We start from the raw sequence: 20356 nt of genomic DNA on the forward strand, positions 1-20356 counted from the left end.
AGTCTCTTAGTCCCATTTCCAAATGCCTGGAGGAAAGAATTTAACTGGCCCAGCCTAAGTCAGTTGTCTACCCCTGGTCTAATGAGCAATGACTGTAGGAACTGGGTCATAGACTATAAACCCGATTACTGATGTGTTGGTCCCTATCACCAATACATTCCTATAATGGAGTAGTGAGGGGTTCAGAGGCTCATTTCCTAGAGAAAGGGGATGGTCATTGGCTTCCAGGCTGAGCAGACACTTTAAAAATGATCCAAAATGATATGGATCAATTCTATAATTGGAAAAATTGCTTTTATTCTTAATAAATAACATCATTATTACCGAATGCTTGGTTTTATCCCTTAGTGTAGAGTGATTCACTTCACTACAGAAAAGACTATGCCATGTCTTATACCATCATGAAAGTGTTGAGAAATTTCTGCTACCGCTTAAGTCTAGCCTGCAGACGACATCCCCACATTGCAAGTAATTGACTGAAGGTTTCCTTTATTTTAGTGTCCTGTGGTATCTCTCACAGCTTGGGAGATGATATTACCTCTTATCTTCTGGAGGATCATACAGCAAAGGACCTGATAGAGACATAGACTCGATACCTCTGATGATACCAGCCTCTAAAGGTAAACTCGATGTCTGAGGATGGATGCCTTCTAGAATGAAAACAACCCTCAGTCTGTTATTGTGGGGCATCTTGCTAGTCTTCACAGTGACTGCTTTGCTCTCAGCCCTTTTCTTCAGTCTTCTCAATGTTTTCTTCATATGTTTGTATAATAAAAAATTTTATTGTGTGGGTTTATGAGCACCACAAACACAAGCCAAGAACAAATGAGCGAGTCTCATTCATCTATGCAAGTGATCAGCCCTTCACTCTCACTAAGTAGAGGTAGGCAATTTAAAAGAAGAGAGAGCACAGCCCCACTACCACTTCTTCCCCACTCACCTGAAGACATTTTTGTAACTTTGTTCACACACTCCCACTCCTCAGTCCTATTCATAGCTACTGTTAATTCTCTTCACCTGATTTCACTTCTGTAAGTTTTATTTCAAAGATCGGGCATTTTATGCACTGCTCATGGGTGTATAAATGGTGTGATCATTTTGGAATGAAAGTTTGGCATTAGCTAGTAAAACTGAATATGCAGCTTTACTTCTGAGTATAAAATGGCAGAGATTTTTGCATAGACAAGAGACATAGATCAGAATATTTATAGCGGCGTTGTTCAAAAGAGTGAAAAATGTAACAACATAAATGTCCATTGATCAGAAAAATGAATATACATTGATATATAGTCCTACATTGAAATAATAAATTTGCTTTCTCTATAATAAATAAATCATTTTAGTTTTCCTTACAAAATTGTAAAGAAATGCAAGACAATTATTAATACAACATTCAAGATAGTGGTCACTTCTGGAGAAAGAAGGAAATAGTATGGATGAAGAACTTACAGAGGGCACTAGTAATCTTTTGTTTCTTAAACTGGTATGTATTTTATGTGCATAAAATTTTATTTTTTACTTTTAAAGTAAAATAATTTTACTTTATTATTATTTAAACTGTCCATATGTGTTTTATTTCACAATTTATATGTGTGAGATAGATATAACATATATAATATGTATACTAAATGCTGTATATTATACATAATAGTTTTATTGGGATATAAATTTACATATATAAATTTCACTCTTTTAAAATGTGCAGTTCCTTTTTACTACATTCACAGTTTTGCATTCATCTCTACTACCTAATTTTAGAACATATAATTACCCCCCCAAAAAAAAACCCTTATAGCAGACATTCCCCATGTCCCCACTCCCTGCTCCTGATAATCACTAATCTGCTTTAAGTCTCTATGGATTTGCCTATTCTCGACATTTGCTATAAATGTTATCATACAATATATGATTTTTTCTGTCTAGCTTCTTTCACTTAGCAAAATGTTTTCAAATTTCATTCAAACTGTAACATTTATCAATGCTTCATTCCTTTTTATAACTTTTATCACATTTTGTTTATACATTCATCAGTTGATGGACATTTGAGTTGTTTCCACTTTTTGGCCTTTATAAATAATGCTGATATGAACATTCATGTGCAAGTTTTATATAAACATATATTTTCATTTCTCTTAGGTATATACCCAAGAGTGGGATTGCTGGGTCATATGGTAACTCTGTTATTTTAAGGAACTGCCAGATTATTTCTGACAGCAGTTACACATTTTTACATCCCTACTAACAATGTATGAGAGTTCCAATTTCCTTATATCATCATATATAATACTACATGGTCCAAGATCACAACAGTTCACTTCCATATTTTCTTCTAAGAATTTTGCAGTTTTAGCTCTTACACTCAGGTCTGTGATCCATTTTTAAGTTAGTGTTTAATATGTGGTGTGTGGTAAGGATGCAACTTCATTCTTTGTGTGTGTATGTAGATTACCTTGGGTGGTATGGTTACTTTAATAATATTATTCTTTCAGTTCATGAACACAGTATATGTTTCTGTTTGTGTTGTCTTCAGTTTCTTTCATCAGTGTCTTATACTTTTCCAAGTACTGTCTTTTACCTCCTTATGTTTATTCCTAGATATTTCATTCTTCTGATACAATGGTAAATAGGATTGTTTTCTTAATTTCTCTTTCTGATAGTTTATGGTTATTGTATAGAAATTCAATAAATATCTATATATTAATTTCATATCCTACAACTTTACTGAATTCGTTGATGAGCTATAGTAGTTTTCCAGTGTTTTTAGAATTTTCTATGTGGAGTGTTAAGTCATCTGCAAACAGTAACAGTTTTACTTCTTTCCCAATTTAGGTTCCCTTTATTTCTTTTTCTTCTCTGATTGCCATGGCTAGAACTTCCAAAACTATGTTGAATGGAAGTGGCAAGAGTGGACATCTTTGTTTGGTTCCTGATCCTAGAGAAAATGTTCTTAGCTTTTTACTGTTGAGTATGATGTTAGCTGTAGGTTTGTCATATATGACCATTACATGCAGGACCCTTGGGTTGGGAATCCTAATGTGGGTCTCAGACCTCTTACTCTTTTGTGAGAACCTCTACAGTGCATTTATCCTCCAGTTTGTGGGTTTTCCACCTAGAGGTATGAGACTTGACAATACCTTGCCCCTACCTTGCTGTTCCTGCTTTATCTCTTTGGTTGTAGGAGATCTTTTGTTGTTCTTCAGATAGTTGTGATTTTGGTGTGACCGTAATAGGAGGTGACCTCAGGCCCTTTCTACTCGGCCATCTTGGCCAACCTCTGGGAGATACCTTTAAATGTCATCATTTTGAAGAAGAATTGAGACTTCAGAACTGGAACACAAATTCAGCAAAATTTAAAAGTGTGGTTGACTTGATGTTGACTCCCTGAGGACTGAATTAGTACATACTTCCTGCTTAGCTTTCCATTGGTCCTGAGGATGAAAATATGCAGAACTTCTAAACCATCAGGTTCAGAAGCAGGTGCCTGTAGGTTTGAAGAGAGGAGAAAACTAGATCATAATATTTCAGTGAGAAATCTACTATGTTTCTCATATCCTTTAATGGTGCATAGTTGGAGATTTTGTGCCTCTTAAAGCTTTAATTGTTGCACAGATAAAGCACATGAAACAAACTGGCTGAGATGGTTGTCAAAGTTGGAAAAGACATAGAACTGCTGACAGAAAACCCCTGTGCAGGAAATAATTACCTAGAGAATTCAGTCAGTTTGGAGACCATCCATACAACCAAAAATCTAAAAGAACTCAATATTTCTTCAGCATAGTAAAGGGAGTATGGAAGAAGGTGCCAAAGTAAAGGTTTTATACTTTTGATTTGTGGGAAAAGAAACTTTCCTAGGTGTCATTACAAACGGTGTCCAGTTTCCCTTCTGTTCTTTATATAGCTAAATAGCTAAAAGTAAATCAAGTAAACTATAAATGCAAATTTTCATAAAAGTTTCTGGTCATGCTACAGATTTTCCTCCTAGTGATCATACTTTCCTGCTAAGTGTCCCTGACAATCAGCTGCATCATTTTTAACTTCATTGGTATGGAAGTTGTATTTTTTTTATTCCAAGCAATTTTGAATTTATCTTAGAAACTTTGCTTTGGAAGAAAAAAGTTTGATCACATACAAATAAAACCACATTAATGGAATATTTTTATAGCATATATTTTAAAATTTATTTTTTAAAAGTTAATTTTAGGCACTTCCCTGGCAGACCAGTGATTAAGACTTCACCTTCCAATGCAGGGGTTGCAGGTTTAATCCCTGGTCGAGGAGCTAAGTTTGTACCTGACTCAGAACTGAAAAACCAAAACATAAAACAGAAATAATTTCAATAAAGACTTTAAAAAAATGGTACACATCAAAAAAAATAAATGCAACATATTAAAAATTAATTTTAATATTTTTTCTGATATCATCATCCAAAAGAAAATAGTAATTTATGGCACAGTTAAGCTGTATAACTAAAAATGTTGACATTATAATGTCAACCACTTCCCTGCTGGTACAGTGGATAAGAATCTGCCTGCCAGTGCAGGGGACACAGGTTCGATCCCTAACACAGGTCCTGGAAGATTCTACATGCAACTAAGCCCATATACTACAACCACTGAAGCCATCGCACCCGCCTGACACTGAAACTGCTGGCCCTGCGTACTGCAACTACTGAAGCCTGTGTGCCTAGAGCCTGTGCTCCACAACAAGAGAAGCCACGGCAATGAGAAGCCCATGTACCACAGTGAAGAGCAGCTCAGCGCAACTAGAGAAAGCCTGCACACAGCAATGAAGACCCAGTGCAACCAAAAATAAATATATACATAAATTCACTATAAAATTTAAAAGAAAAAGTAAAAGAATAGGACACAGTATAATATAAAAAAATATTATTGGCTTGTATACTGCCAGGGCTGGTGGGGTCAGAAGTCTTTGCCATTGCAAACAGGTATGAATCAGTGGGTCACTCAGCTGGCAGAAGTGTGATTCAACAGTGCCGTGGATAAAAACATAGCCCACGTAGTGAGGAGACTTGTTTCATTCAGGGGTATTGAGGACAGTGGGAACTGATTTGTCACTGAGAAGAAAGATGCAAATATGGGAATAAACCATGTGATTTTGGATTTTATATGAAGGTATCAGAGTGCCCTCATGGTTTCTAGCATATAGAAATAGACATGTGTGTATGTGTAACTGTGCACATATGTGTGTATATATGCATACACTTCCTGACTCTGTCAGCTGAGAGGACATAGCCATAAGAACACAAAATACCCAAATCTTGGTTTTTAAATACCTTCTCTGGTAACAGGTACAAGAGGTTCAGGTAGGGAAAGCACAAGGTGAGCCTAGAATATCTTATTGTGCCAGAAAATAAGAAAGTTCTCAAAAAATCGTGGAGATATTTTTATCTTTTATTTATTTATTTATTTTTCAGATTTTATTTTATTTTAGAGAGATGGTATGGGGAGGGAGGTGGAAGGGGGTGGTTCAGGATTGGGAACACGTGTACACCCGTGGCAGATTCATGTTGATGTATGGAGATATTTTTAAAGGACATCAGAATCAGTTGGAAGGGCTCACACTGGCCAAATCTGGAAAAATTTGAGCATTAAAAGGAATGATATAGATGGATTATAACCCATTGAATAAAATCTGTAAGATCATACAGATAAACAAATGAATTAATAAACACACTGAAGGAACATCTTTTATAGTAGAATGCAATTAACAAATGTAGAAGGAATAATGGAATTAAAAACTCACCATTTGGTGACCACGATAGCAGTAATTCAGGCAGGAATCATTAAACAATGCTAAAGCTAGTCAGTAAAAATTTTATAATGTCATATAACATTATGTCCTAATATACAGTGTCAGATTATTTCCCCAGAAAATAATTGTTAATTAATGGGTTTTAAGAAGACTTCTCAATTATCTTTATGGTGACTCAGTGGTAAAGAATCCCCGTGTCAGTGCAGGAGACACAGGTTTGATCCCTGGGTCAGAAGATGCAACCCACCCCGGTATTATGTGCCTACTGATACAACGCACTGAGAAAAGGATAGCTTCAGTTCTGTGGGGTTTCTGTACCAAATGAATAATCTGAACCCACTGTGAAGAAACATCAGTCAAACCCTGACTGAGGGGCATTCTGCAAAGGAAATGGCCTTTACTCTGTGCTCTTAAAATGTCAAAGTCATGAAAGACAAGGAAAGACCAAAGAACTGTTCTAGAGTGAAGGAGACTAAAGAGATATGCCAATCAAGTGAAACACACGATTCTAAATTTTTGAAATTTGAATGGTCTATGGGTTAGATGGTAAAATAATACTAGGGCTAATTTCCTGATTTTGATGGATATACTGTATCCATCAAACATACCATGGTTCTTTAGAGGAAAATGGACATCATGTCTGTAATTTACTTTTAAGTGATTCCGAAAAGTAATATGTAGAAAATACATGTAATTTTAAATATTATGTAATATATATATATGTAGAAAGAGAGAGAAAGAATAGGATAAGACAAATGAAGTAAAATTAACAATTATGAGCTTAAATTTTAAGCTCTGGGTTTTTCTTCCAGATCAGAACTGATTCTAAACTAGTGAACACTAACACTATCTTATAGTGTACTGCAGTTTCCTCTGCTTAGATCAAGCAGAGGCTCTATTCCAAGGAAGCAGATTTGGGGACAATTTCTCCATACCACAAAAACACATGGTGACTCCTGGTACTCAAGAAGCGTTTCTATCCTTTTCCTTATGGGGGCTCTGAAGACAGTTATGGGTACAATCCTTGTCTAAGTCCAAATTATCTAATTATTATGAGGAGGAAAAATAAAAGAGTGGATTAAAAATGAAAATGAAGTAGACTGAAAGCTCTACTTGCTACTTTTAGAAAGAGAATATACTTTCCAGATAGGAGGTTGAATCACATGCTGGAATGAAATATAATGATTTTCCATATACAAGAGTGACGTAGAATGATTAAGTTCATATACTTCATGAATTTCCTCTTAAACACTTGACTCAAAATAGATGCAAGCCCTCTGGACAAGATGCAGCCAGAGATATGATGAGCTAAAAACATTGCATATAAGAATAATCTCTATTTACCCTCTTCCGGGACTTTAGGTAAGAATACAAAAATTCAACCACCCTTGAGCAGGATGACTCGGGATGAACTGGAGGACAGTTTGTTTCGTCTTCGTGAAGAGCACATATTGGTGAAGGAGCTTTTTTGGAAGCAACAAGATGAGATCAAAAGGTACCCAGAGTTCTTCTTACATCTTTAAAAGCTGTGTCTACATCAGACCTTCACTGTAATAATCAAAAAAGAATGCATCTTCCTGAGATGTCTACACCAGAAAACAGTTAAAATGGCGAGGATGGTTAACTCCAAAAATTGTTTTCGAAGGAATATTGCTTTGTTTTCTTGCCAAATCCATCAATAGTCTGTGGCCATTAGTCCATAAAGCATCATCAGAGCTATTCTAACCCAGAGAGCAAGAGACTGGGCAGGCTTCTGCTCTGGTCACAAAAGAGAGAATGGGAACAGGGGAATGGATAAAATCTCAAAGGACTAAAGACTATAGGGGCAAGTAAGAAAAGGGGTTTTTATTTATAAAGCAAAACTAAATTTGTGTTGATCATTCCCTATATGCAGGCATGTCATATGTGCTTTATATATGTTAACTCATTTAATATAATGAAAGAAGCCTTATCAAGAAGGAAAGGGAGCACAAAGAGGTTATATAACTTGCCCAAGGACATAGCTAATGAATGGCAGAGCTGAAAGCTCTTAACTCCAAAATATACCCTACATAGTGATTTTAGGGTACTGGCTTTCAAAAGTGTGTCTTTTGGGTACAGACCTGGAAAGAAATCTGAGATGGAGGGTGGGTAGATAACTAGATGGGGAAAATAAGAGTTCTGAAAGTCTGGGGTTAATCTCTAGGACACATTTTAAAGATATTGGTGTCAATGCCTCCCAGCCAAAGACCATTAGGAACACACCTATAGTTGGGCAAGTTTGTTTTTTTTACTGTTGTAGCTAGAAAAAGTGCACACCATGGGCATCTCAGTAAGACTGTGTTAGAAAGAGTCTGTCAGGATTTGGGCTTCAGCTGGGTGGTTTAGGGGAGGCTCCAAGGTAACAGAAATTTGCTCTCGACTTGGTACTGTCAGAAAGCAGGGACAATTTTGTGTTTTGATATCTCAGTAAATCTTACCTACAGGGAGGCTAGACTAGAGTGAGGCTAACGCTGTAATTGGGAAAGCAGCAGCAGTCACTCCGGTTAGCCAGGAGAGAGTATGTTTGGTATTTTGTGGATGAGACAGTGACCTTGCTTTTGTCTGAGCTGAGATGGAAGTATGCAGCAGACTTCTTTGGTATCACTCTGTCATGGTCTCAGAGTGGCCATGTGTGATGTTGGTGTTCTGTGAGATTACATCCAAAAGCACAATAACAGGGCCTAGCTGTGAATGTAGCTGTGAATGCCAGGCCACCTTCAAACAACACTGAGGACTAGCTATGTCCCACCAATTTCCCAAAGTCAGCAGCAGCTTTTTGCTTTCTCGATGGTAACCCCCAAGCGTGGTTCAGAGTTTCATTTAGAATTTACGAGATTGCAGGTTTCTGCTGTATGCCATAACACTTCAGAGTTGGAGATTCTTTATTATATTGTGGAGAACTTGAGAATCCAGTGAAGTCAGATAGTTACATGGGCCAAGGGATCTTGTTTCTTGGTTGATAACCAAAAAGTACTTGAGGTTATAGATAGTAAGTGACTAAACTGGATACTGTCCCCTCTGACTTTGGGCAAGTTACCCCATGGACTGTAGCCCACCAGGCTCCTCTGTCCATGGGATTTCCCAGGCAAGAATACTGGAGTGGGTTGCCATTTCCTTCTCCAGGGGATCTTCCTGATCCAGGGATCAAACTCACATCTCCTGCATGTGGGTTTGATATCTCAGTAAATCTTACCTACAGGGAGGCTAGACTAGAGTGAGGCTAAAGCTGTAATTGGGAAAGAAGCAGCTTTATTTGGACATAATGATGCATAATAATAATTGCTAACTCCTCCAGGACTTCCCCTGGAGAAGGAAATGGCAACCCACTCCAGGGTTCTTGCCTGGAGAATCCCAGGGACGGCGAAGCCTGGTGGGCTGCCTTCTATGGGGTCACACAGAGTCGGACACGACTGAAGTGACTTAGCAGCAGCCAGGACTTCCCTGGTGACTCAATGGTAAAGAATCTGCTGGCCAATGCAGGAGATGTGGGTTTGATCCCTGGATCAGGAAGATCCCCTGGAGAAGGAAATGGCAACCCACTCCAGTATTCTTGCCTGGGAAATCCCATGGACAGAGGAGCCTGGTGGGCTACAATCCATGGGGTTGCAAAAGAATGGGACACAACTTAGCAACTAAACAACAACCTGTGCTTACAATGCACCATCACTAAGTCCTTTATATATATTAACTTATTTAATCCTCATAAAAATACAATGCATGCGTGCGTGCTAAGTTGCTTCAGTCATGTCCTACTCTTTGCAACCCTATGGACTGTAGCCTGCCAGGCTCCTCTGTCCATGGGATTCTCCAGGCAAGAATACTGCGGTGGGTTGCCATGCCCTTTTCCAAACAATCCAGTGGGCAGGTACCTGTATTTATAGATGAGGAAACTGAACCCAAATGGTTAATGACATGCCCCAGGCAACGTAGTCAATGTCAGAACTGGCAGGCAGTGGGACCACAGAATCTGATGGTAACATTTAAAAGTATGATTTCAGGTCAAGATAATAAATAGTGATTGACTATCCATTGTAGGTAATGCTCAATGTACCCAGGGGGACTAATACAGGAATAATTTTTAGAGTGAGCACATATACGGGAATGTGTGAACAGTTGGGACTGGAGAAGTAAATATTAAAATTTCTACTTATATTTAATTATCTCCTGTTAACTCAGTATTTTTGTTTATGGTTTATAATGACCATGATGTATTAATACAGAAGACATATAATTTTAAAATAAATATACAGAATTATATATAGAGTCTTCTGTATTAATACATCATGATCATTGGGGGCAGAAAATTAATTTTATATCCAAGATCAATTCCCAGTTCAGATTACTTGCCACCAAATAAACTGTAGAGATAATCGCTGTCATAGAAGAAGGCAGGATCGACCAGCTCTCCTTTTGCCCACAGGATGAGAACAGCCTTGCTCCGGCTAACCGCAGCAGGCCGGGGCCTGCGGGCCGAGGCGGCCGCGGCGGAGCCTGAGCTCCTGGAGCCCGCTAGACGGCGGCGGAACGCAGAGTGGCGGCAGCGCCCCCTCAAGCACCAGCGCCGCCCGCTGCCCGAGCTCCAGCTGCAGTTCCAGCGCGTCGGCCCCCCTGCTCCCCGCCGCACCCAGCCTCGCGTCCACACGGGACACAGACAGCTCCATACCGCCGGGGCACCGGAGGCCGAGAAACCCAAGAGAGGTGAGGCTCGGGGCCAAGTCCCTGACAGGGTCAAAACGCTGGAAGGATTGATTTGCCAGCCACATTTTCCTCCCACTGCTGTATTCCGCCCACCACCCCCATTTTGCTCTTTTGTTCTCGTTCCTCTCTATTCTCCAAAATGTTTTTTTTTTTTCCTGAATAGGATGTCAGGTTCAAAATTCTCACTTCACCATGAGGTTCTATTGAGAGGAGAATCAGACAAGGAAAAGGGAAAGTTGCTGGTCAAGTTTTGTAGGGATCAGAAAACAGATCACTTTGATGACCTGCTCAGGTGTGAGTGACAGTGATCTTAAGACCTGCCCCTCTCCTGGGACTATGGGACTCTGGGCAGAGTGATTTGTGCCTCTAAAATTGGGGTTCTTCATCTTTTGAGGGGGAAAGAGCCTCCTTTGAAACTATGAGCAAAAGCTAGGCCTCCTCCCAAGAAAACTGCCCATACCCATAGACAAACTGCATACAACTGCATGGGTTCAGAGATTCCCAAAGCCCATTCCTGAAGTCCAGGCCTAGAAGTCAGGCTGCTAATTGAGGAGCTGCAGTTTCTCCTCTTCCTGTATCCCAAGTGGCTAACTGTCTCTGACTGCTATGGAACCCGACACTGAATTAAATAAGTGCTGTGTGTGCCTCCTTCACCTGGCTTACTCATCCCTATTTGAGATTCATGGAAATAAGGTGTCTTGGCCCTGGGGACTCAGTGTTAGGTTTTGTTCAGCACAGTTCTATATTTTCAAGCTCCCTTCTTGAGCCAACAAAATCTTTGTGTAAACAGCTAAAAGGAGAAAAACTAAAAAAATTGTTTGAAGTTCAGCTCAATTTAACTTCAGCACTATAGAATACCAATTATATACTAGGCACTAGAAACAAAGATACGTAAGAGTAGACACACAGTCCCTGCTCTTTCTTCTTCCCATTTATTCTTACTTACCTGAGAGCCTATGGTCCTGCTACCTTATTAAATCAGTAGTCCAAGAGTAAAAACTGAGAACCCCTCCTCTGGGATTATTGGTCATATAAGGGCTTACCCCAGGTCTCAAGTCTCCCTACCTTCAGCGCTTGGGGTTCCATTTCTAGCCAGAATTCTGGAGAAATCTCTTGCCAGAGGCTGCATCTTCTGTCTATAAACTTTCAGAGTCAAGGGGCAGGCTGAGCTACACAGCCCCTCCCACATTCAAGGAACATGTGACAAATGAAAAAACCAGAGGTGAAGTATCCAGTGAACCCAGCGAACTGTGAGTTCTCTTCTTTTATCCTGTGTTGTTACTCTTTCACCTTTAATTGGAAAAACTTTATTTGGGGAACAAGTGAACCCTGCCACTTTTGAGTCATTCCAGCATTATCAGAGAAGATGAAGGTCATCCCTAGGTCAAATTCCAACTTCATTGCTTAAAAATGGAAAATAAGCACCTCTCTGTCTTCCAAGGAAAGGAAAATAAAGGCCCTTTCCTTAATTGAAGGTATTCCTTCTCCTTATATTTACCCCCTTAGGTCATAATTAACTTATATTTCTGTTTGACACTGGAAAGCTACACTTGGTAAGATTATCCTCCACACATGCCAAGATTACTAACTCCTCTAATTAAAAAAAATATATATATATATGTAAGAACCTAGTTCTAAACCCCTATAACAGGGGTTTCTATTTATTTTGTGTGTGTGTGTTAAATGTTCCTAATTCTAAGAGAAAAATCTCTTTTAGCAAAGTCATATAATTATGACTAAGTTCATTGGTCTATGCATGCCTAACAGTGCCCACCTTATGACCAGCGATACTATGCAAGTGGAAGAACCACCCAAGTCTCCTGAGAAAATGTGGTCCAAAGATGAAATTTTTGAACAGAGAAGCTTTTTGGAGAGTACTCAGAAGGCCACAGAGCTTCGGTAAGAGTGTGGAATTCCATGTCCCAAATGAACTGAAAAAGATTCTGCTTGGCACCTTTCACCCATCTCAGAGGAATAGAGAATGTTTGGGATTAAATTCACGCTGAGAAGTAGACCTGGAGGCACAAGTGGATTATGGAATTGATTACCTTGAAAGGGATATTTATGTATAATAAAAGTTTTGCTTCACTTTATAGAAGGAAAAATATTTCATCCTTATCACCAGGTGGGGGTTCTCAGCTCCCATTCTGCTTCAGCCCCTGAAAAGCTTAAAAAATAGACTTAATTTTTTTAGAGCAGTTTAGGTTCACAACAGAGTTGAGCATAAAGTAGAGAGGTTTCCCATATACCTCCCCGTCTCACCTTCCCCTCCCTCCCCCACACACCCAAACCTCCCTCATTGTCAACATCCCACAGCAGAGGAATACATTTGTTACAATGGATCAATCTACAGGGACACATCACAAAAATCACCCAAAGTCCATAACTTACCTTATGGTTACTCTTGGTGTTGTGGATTCTATGGGTTTGGACAAATATTTAATCCCGTGTGCACTGTTAAAGTATTGTACAGAGTAGTTTCACTGCCCTGAAAGTCCTCTGTGCTCTGCCTATTCATCCCTTCCTCCCCCCTTCCCCCTGGCACCACTGCTCCTTTTACTGTCCTCATAGTTTTGCCTTTTCCGGAACTTCATCTCATTGGAATCATACAGTGTGTTGTTTGTTTAGATGGGCTTCTTTCACTGAGCAATGTGCAGTTAAGTTTCCTCCTTTTCATGGCTTGATAGTTCATTTCTTTTTAGCACTGAATCACATTTCATTGTCTGGATGTATCACAGTTTATTTAGCCACTCACCTATTGAGGAACATCTTGGTAGCTTCCAAATTTTGACAGTTATGAGTGAAACTGTTGTAAAATCCACATTCATGTTTCTGTATGGACATAAGTTTTAAACCTGAAGGCTTTTTAAAACCACAGATGCCTGTGTCCCACCCCAGAGACTCTCTTTCAATTAATTGGGGGTAGAGTTGAGGCAGTGTTAAGATTAAAGATTGCACCAGATGATTCTAATAACCAGCTAGGACTGGAAATCACCGACAGAGAGTCTAGTGAACCCAAATCCTCCCCTAGTGCCTTTCAAATAATAAAGGAAACATGGTCTCTTAGGTTCAGAAATAACGATCTTCCTTTGTGTCCCTGTCTGTATCCACAGAGGGGAAAGGTCCTTCACTCTCTCCATTCACAGATGGTATTTTGGTACTGTCTTCTTTCTCCAGAGCTTCCATTAAAGAGAATATACAGCTGATCCGACTTAAGAAGCTCTTACATGAAAGGAATACCTCTTTGGCAGTGACAAAGGCACAGTTAACAGAAGTTCAGGCCGTGAGTTGCCATCTTCAGCTGTGCTTTTTGGGGGGAGGGGTGTGAAATAAATTAGTTAAGAAAATTGTGTTATTTTCTCCATCTTACACATGGGAGACCAGAAAGGAAAGAAGCTGAGTTGCTTGTCAAAAGTCACAAATTTACAGGTGATGTTCAAATCCAAGCCTTACAACTCAAGCCCTGCCCACGAAGGTGGAATTAAGTGGGGACAACTTGTGTCAGATTAAGTTCCAAGCCAGAGACCACAACCAGAGTTTAACTGAACTTGGGAAGCCAAGAGCAGTCATAGGGGAGGAAGGAAACCAGTTTACTGAGCACTTTCTATGTGATGGACTCTGTCCTAGGTACATAGAGTCATTTAAGCCGGACAACAACCGTCAAGGTAAGTTTAACAGGTAATGTTGAACAGGTGAGGGAACTGAGCCACAGAGAAGTTAAATAACTTGCTCAAGTTATTAAAATAGTAAGAGGAAGAGCAGAATTTGGGTCCAGGTTTATCTGGAATCAAGGCTCACACTCTTCTCACTACCATACAATAGAAACTCAATATCTGAATGGTAGAAATAGAGCATCAAGAGTCTAAATAATAAATTAGCACCATAATTTTACTGAATAAACATTTATTGACTACGAGGAACTGTGCAAAGCACTGGATACAAAGGTTAAAAAGATAATACAGCTCCTGCCTTCAAGGAACTTGTGAAAGTGAGAAGACAAGATATAGACAAGTACAACTATCCCCAAGCAGAGTATGTTCAGTTCAGTTCAGTTCAGTCGCTCAGTCGTGTCCGACTTTTTGCGACCCCATGAATCGCAGCACGCCAGGCCTCCCTGTCCATCACCATCTCCCGGAGTTCACTCAGACTCAAATCCATCGAGTCAGTGATGCCATCCAGCCATCTCATCCTCGGTCGTCCCCTTCTCCTCCTGCCCCCAATCCCTCCCAGCATCAGAGTCTTTTCCAATGAGTCAACTCTTCGCATGAGGTGGCCAAAGTACTAGAGCTTCAGCTTTAGCATCATTCCTTCCAAAGAAATCCCAGGGTTGATCTCCTTCAGAATGGACTGGTTGGATCTCCTTGCAGTCCAAGGGACTCTCAAAAGTCTTCTCCAACACCACAGTTCAAAAAGCATCAATTCTTTGGCGCTCAGCCTTCTTCACAGTCCATACATGACCATGGGAAAAACCATAGCCTTGACTAGACGGACCTTAGTCAGCAAAATAATGTCTCTGCTTTTGAATATACTGTCTAGGTTGGTCATAACTTTTCTTCCAAGGAGTAAGCGTCTTTTAATTTCATGGCTGCAATCACCATCTGCAGTGATTTTGGAGCCCCAAAAAATAAAGTCTGACACTGTTTCTACTGTTTCCCCATCTATTTTCCATGAAGCGATGGGACAGGATGCCATGATCTTCGTTTTCTGAATGTTGAGCTTTAAGCCAACTTTTTCGCTCTCCTCTCTCACTTTCACCAAGAGGCTTTTTAGCTCCTCTTCACTTTCTGCCATAAGGGTGGTGTCCTCTGCATATCTGAGGTTATTGCTATTTCTCCCAGCAATCTTGATTCCAGCTTGTGTTTCTTCCAATCCAGCGTTTCTCATGATGTACTCTGCAAGCAGGGTATGAGAGGAAAACAAAGGACAGGGTCATTGGATCCACCAGAGAATGGGCTGCAGGATCTGAAGAGGATTCATAAGGGATTCTACTCCTGCGCTGAACACTGACAGTTTAGCATGTGTTAATGAGTGTGCAAGAGAAAGAGAAGGGCTTTCCAGGGGTAGAGTGGTGTAGGCCAAGGCACAGAGGTGAGAAACATCAGGGAGCAGGTCATGGAGCTCTTAGCAGGAATTTAGAGTTTATCCTATAGACAGTGGAGAGCTGCAGAAAGGTTTTAAGCAAGTTGATCATCAGTTTTTTCCCCAAAGAGATCACTTTGCCTTTTTTTTAATGTCCAAAATACTTTGAAATACATTTTAATAAAGAAATGATACTTTCAAAAAACTATTATAAAGTACTAATAATGATTAATTCTGAGTAGTGGGATTATAGATGACTATTATAATAGTACTTATACTTTTCTGAAATTTTGAACTTCTCAAAAATGACAAAACTACTAGAAAGATGACCTGGCAGCAGGGTGAATGATAGGTTGGCTGATATAAGACTGAAGGCAAAGAAGTCAGTAAAAAAGATGAGTGCAGTGATCCAGGGGATTCAGGATGAGGGTCCCAACCAAGGCAGTGAAAGAGGCTCACAGAGAAAGGACTGTGTTAGGGGTCCATAACTAGAAGAATAGACTTTATCACCAAAGTAGAGTGGTGAGGGAAAAGGAGAAATAAGAGATAATGCCTGCATCTCTAGCTTGGGTGATTAAATGATGGTGGTGCCATTCAGTGGGATTAGCTACAGTTGATTCTACCCTTGGTATGTCTGTTTTGATGAGGATTAAAGGCATCTTTTGGAGAAAGCAATGGCACCCCACCCCAGTACTCATGCCTGGAAAATCCCATGGACAGAGGAGTCTGGTAGGCTGCAGTCCATGGGGTTGCTAAGAGTCGGACACGACTGAGCAACTTCACTTTCACTTTTCATTTTCATGCATTGGAGAAGGAAATGGCAACCCATTCCAGTGTTCTTGCCTGGAGAATCCCAGGGATGGGGGAGCCTCATGGGCTGCCGTCTATGGGGTCGTGCAGAGTTGGACACGACTGAAGCGACTTAGCAGCAGCAGCAGCAGCAAAGGCATCTTTGGGGCTTCCCTGGTGGCTCAGCGGTAAAGAATCTGCCTGTAATGCAGGAGGCCCAGGTTTGATTACTGGGTCTGGAAGATTCCCTGGAGGAGGGCATGGCAACCCACTATAGTACTCTTGCCTAGAGAATCCCATAGACAGAGGAGCCTGGCAGGCTGCAGTCCTTAGGGTCTCACAGAGTTGGACACAACTGAAGCAACTTAGCACAAAGGTATCTTTATAAGATCAACCTTCAAAACTGTATTTTGTAAGAACTGTGCATATGCCTGTATTCCTTTGAGTTGAATAATTTTGGTAACACTGAAAGGATGGGAAATCTGGAAAGGAAGATATTTTAAAATTATATGGATAAATAGCTATATTTGAGGAATTACATATTTTAAAAATCCATCCATTCCTCCATTGCATTGAAGGGAAAAAGGGAGAAAGCCATCCTAAATTGAAGGTCCTTACCCATATTAGTGGTAGTGTAAAGATGACCTAAAGTGGTGAATACTTTTTTTTAAATGTAGGTTTTACAGCTTGTTTTTTAAAGCAGTTTTCATTTCTAGTCATATTTTATTACACATATACTAAGAGAAGTTTTCATCCTCCTAATCTCTGTCTTAATCTCTATCAGTGACATGAGGTCAGTAGTGCAGACTCTGGAGTCTGGCTGAGGTATAGCTCTCCCTCAGTCTCTTGAAAGCTGTGTGATTCTGGGCAAGTGACTTAGCTCTCTGAACTTTGAGTTTCTCATTTCTAAAGTTTAGGTAACAGTACCTCTCAGATTTGCTGTAAATATTAAATGACATAATAAGTGTGAAAGAATTATGATGATCATAATATAAGAGATAATGAAACACACAGTAACATGTAACACAGAGTAATTACTTAGCCAATAATAGAAGCTGTTGCTGTGAGTTTGGTTATTGTTGTTATTTCTATTTCCAAAACTGTAAAGTGACCTTTCTGAAGCATGATGAGTAAAGAGATAGCACCTAGTTTGAAAATAAAAATACTCTTTCTTGGAAAATCCACCAAGTGCAATGCAAATTTGCATAACTGACCCTTGCAAAGAAACGCCATGATCTATTATATTCACAGACTGCCTGGCAAGCTAGATCAGGGAAAGGGAGCAGCAGTTAGTAAACAGGCACACAGATTGACTTGATTTATGGGAAATGTTCATAACATCTTTTAAAATAAATATTTAAATGTTTGTATTACAGAGATAAATATCAAAATAAATATCAACTTGGTATATCAATAGGATAACATCTATTTCTTTCTTTCAGGCATATGAAACTCTGCTCCATAAGGTACTTAATAAAGATTCCTTAAATCTCTGTTTCTTGATAATCAGAGGAATGAAACCCAAATGAATCTTCAGTAACGTAACACCAGAATTTAGCCAACTAAATCAAACGTAATTTTATTAAGACAAATGATACTGTCACTATTATCAGAAAATACAGATTGCATTGTTTTCACAAAAATTAAAATATAAGGTCTGAAACAGTATTTTTGAGCCTATTGCTACAGAGAATTTTTCCCAGGGGTAGTCCTCTAGCATGCCTGAGGTGGTGAGATATAGAAAAATTGTTGCAAACCTTCTCTGGTGTTATTAAATATTTGTACCTCTATGAGTGGGGTACAGGTGAAGCTAGGTAAACGTCCATGATTAAGAGTCATTAAGGTCGAGTTCCTTGCATGATCAGCCACAGCTGTTCCTTTCAGAAGGATCCATCAGAAAAATGCATTTAACTTCTAGAGTTAACAGGTCACTTTGCTAGGTGGACAAAGGGAAATATGTCATTGTAAAAAGCATTTAAGTGTCTTAGAAGATAAAGGCAATTGAGAAAGGTGGCACTTTACTTAGAATTAGGGTTGAGTTTGAACTTCGGGAAAATCAAGGCTCCAGTGATGAATTAGTTTCCCAGAGTGGAAAATCCTCACCAACAGGGAAATGATACTTTCTGAGACATGCTAGGGTGAGAAACAAGGTTATTTTACAGCGCAAAGGACCGTGCTTTAAATCAAAACCCTTCTTTGAGACATCCATTAGGGAATGCTGATGCTGGGGTTGTTGGTTTCTTGAGACCCCCTCCTGCTGAGTGTTATAAACATTCCCAGAGCAACTTTCCTTTTGCCCAAGAATCAGGGAATCCTGGGCGCAGCCCACGATGCCCTCCTCAGCCAAGTGAATGAGCTCAGGGCAGAGCTCAAGGAGGAGAGCAAGAAGGCTGTGAGTTTGAAGAGCCAAATGGAAGATGTGTCCATCCTGCAGATAACCCTGAAGGAGGTAAATAACAATAATTGAAAGATACCATCAATTGTATGTTACTTCCCAATTTCAAAGATGTTAAAAAGTGTATCTGAGCAAAAATATGGGTATTTTTCTTTTTTTCAAATGAGAAAAATGAGGTTCCAAGTGATTGAATAATTTGCTCAAGATTACAGTATTGTAATGGTGTAAAACTAGAAAAAAACTGGGGTTTACATTTACATCTGGCTTCCCTGGTGGCTTAGTGGTAAAGAATCCACCTGCCAATGCAGGAGACACAGATTTGATCCCTGGGTTGGAAAGATCCTCTGGAGAAGGAAATGGCAACCCACTCCTATTGTTCTGCCTGGGAAATCTTATGGACAGAGGAGCCTGTCAGGCTACAGCCCGTGGAGTCACGAGAGAGACAAACACGAGTTCGCAACTAAACAACTATTCTCCAAAGTCTTTTCTCTTTTATAACGTTCTGCTGTTTTCCTCACAGTAGAAACCTAGACGTCATGAAAATTTAATTCGATAGTACGCCTCCCTCCTCATTCCCTGCCACAAGCAAATATCTCTTTATTTATCAGGGTTCTTATCCTGCCCTTCCCCAAGAGCTCACAGTACAGTGTTTGTTTTAGAAGCCCCATATGCACAGGTTTCCAATGACTCCGAAGACTCTACTGCCTTTTCTCTTTAAGAAAGGATTACAAATACACTCCTGCTGTGCCCGCCTGTGTTTACCTGGATCCCTAATCCCCAGAACCACTGTTGAGATGGATAATACTGTCTTGTGAACCCCTGGGTAACTGTCAAGTCATGGTGCAGGCTCAGGTTCTGTATAAAATGCAAAAGAAATGTTTTTATTAACAATAAAAAAATTTAATTCAGGGAATCCTCATTAATTCCAATAATAATTTCTCTCCCACCTTAAATTGCTTCAGGTCTTTCTAGTTGAGCGGATCTTCACAGACATGGGGATGAATATTGAAAATCTCCCACACGAGTCCCATCCCGCAACAGAAAAGGGAGAACTTGTGCAAGGCAATGGATTTTAAAATTTTATCTCAAGCATTCTATTATCATTCTTAGTTTCAGGAGAGAGTTGAAGATTTGGAAAAAGAACGAAACTTGCTGAATGACAATTATGACAAACTCTTAGAAAAGTAAGTACCAAGTTTAGATCTCAGAACATTGTTTGTTATAAAAGACAGTTATAGAAAAGTACAATCTGAATTTAAACAATAAAAATAATTCTTAGTCTTGATAAGGACACAGGGAAACTGGTACTCAACACAGTGAGAATATAAATTGACAGACTCTTTTAGGAAGAGAATTTGACCTTATCTATCAAAGCGTTAAAGGTACATCTCTTTTGTGCCAGATAACCCATTTTTTGGAAACAAAAACTAAAGAAATCCTCTTGTGTATGTGCAAAGATACCTCTGCAGTAAGAATGTTAAATATTCCTGCATTGTTATTTTAATCTGTAAAAGTAAAAAAAAAAATGGAAACAGTCAAAATTTCCTGAGAGGGATTGCCTACATAAATCATGTTGTACCCCCACACTAAAATAGTATAAAG

The 20356-nt window shown here is 39.5% G+C and overlaps 1 protein-coding gene across 1 annotated transcript in view; it reads left to right on the top strand.

Annotated features, from left to right (window-relative positions):
* Positions 1–601: 601 nt before the first annotated feature.
* The window catches only part of RPGRIP1 (RPGR interacting protein 1), a 53677-nt gene continuing 33922 nt past the window's right edge, over positions 602–20356 (top strand). Inside the window, 10 exon segments of the mRNA XM_040227140.1 lie at positions 602–620; positions 7135–7267; positions 10214–10283; positions 10285–10491; positions 11644–11741; positions 12259–12390; positions 13669–13774; positions 17802–17825; positions 18662–18808; positions 19865–19938. Coding sequence (XP_040083074.1) covers positions 602–620; positions 7135–7267; positions 10214–10283; positions 10285–10491; positions 11644–11741; positions 12259–12390; positions 13669–13774; positions 17802–17825; positions 18662–18808; positions 19865–19938 — 1010 coding nt within the window.

Source organism: Oryx dammah, unplaced genomic scaffold (genome assembly GCF_014754425.2).
Source record: "Oryx dammah isolate SB20612 unplaced genomic scaffold, SCBI_Odam_1.1 HiC_scaffold_26, whole genome shotgun sequence".
NCBI lineage: Eukaryota > Metazoa > Chordata > Mammalia > Artiodactyla > Bovidae > Oryx > Oryx dammah.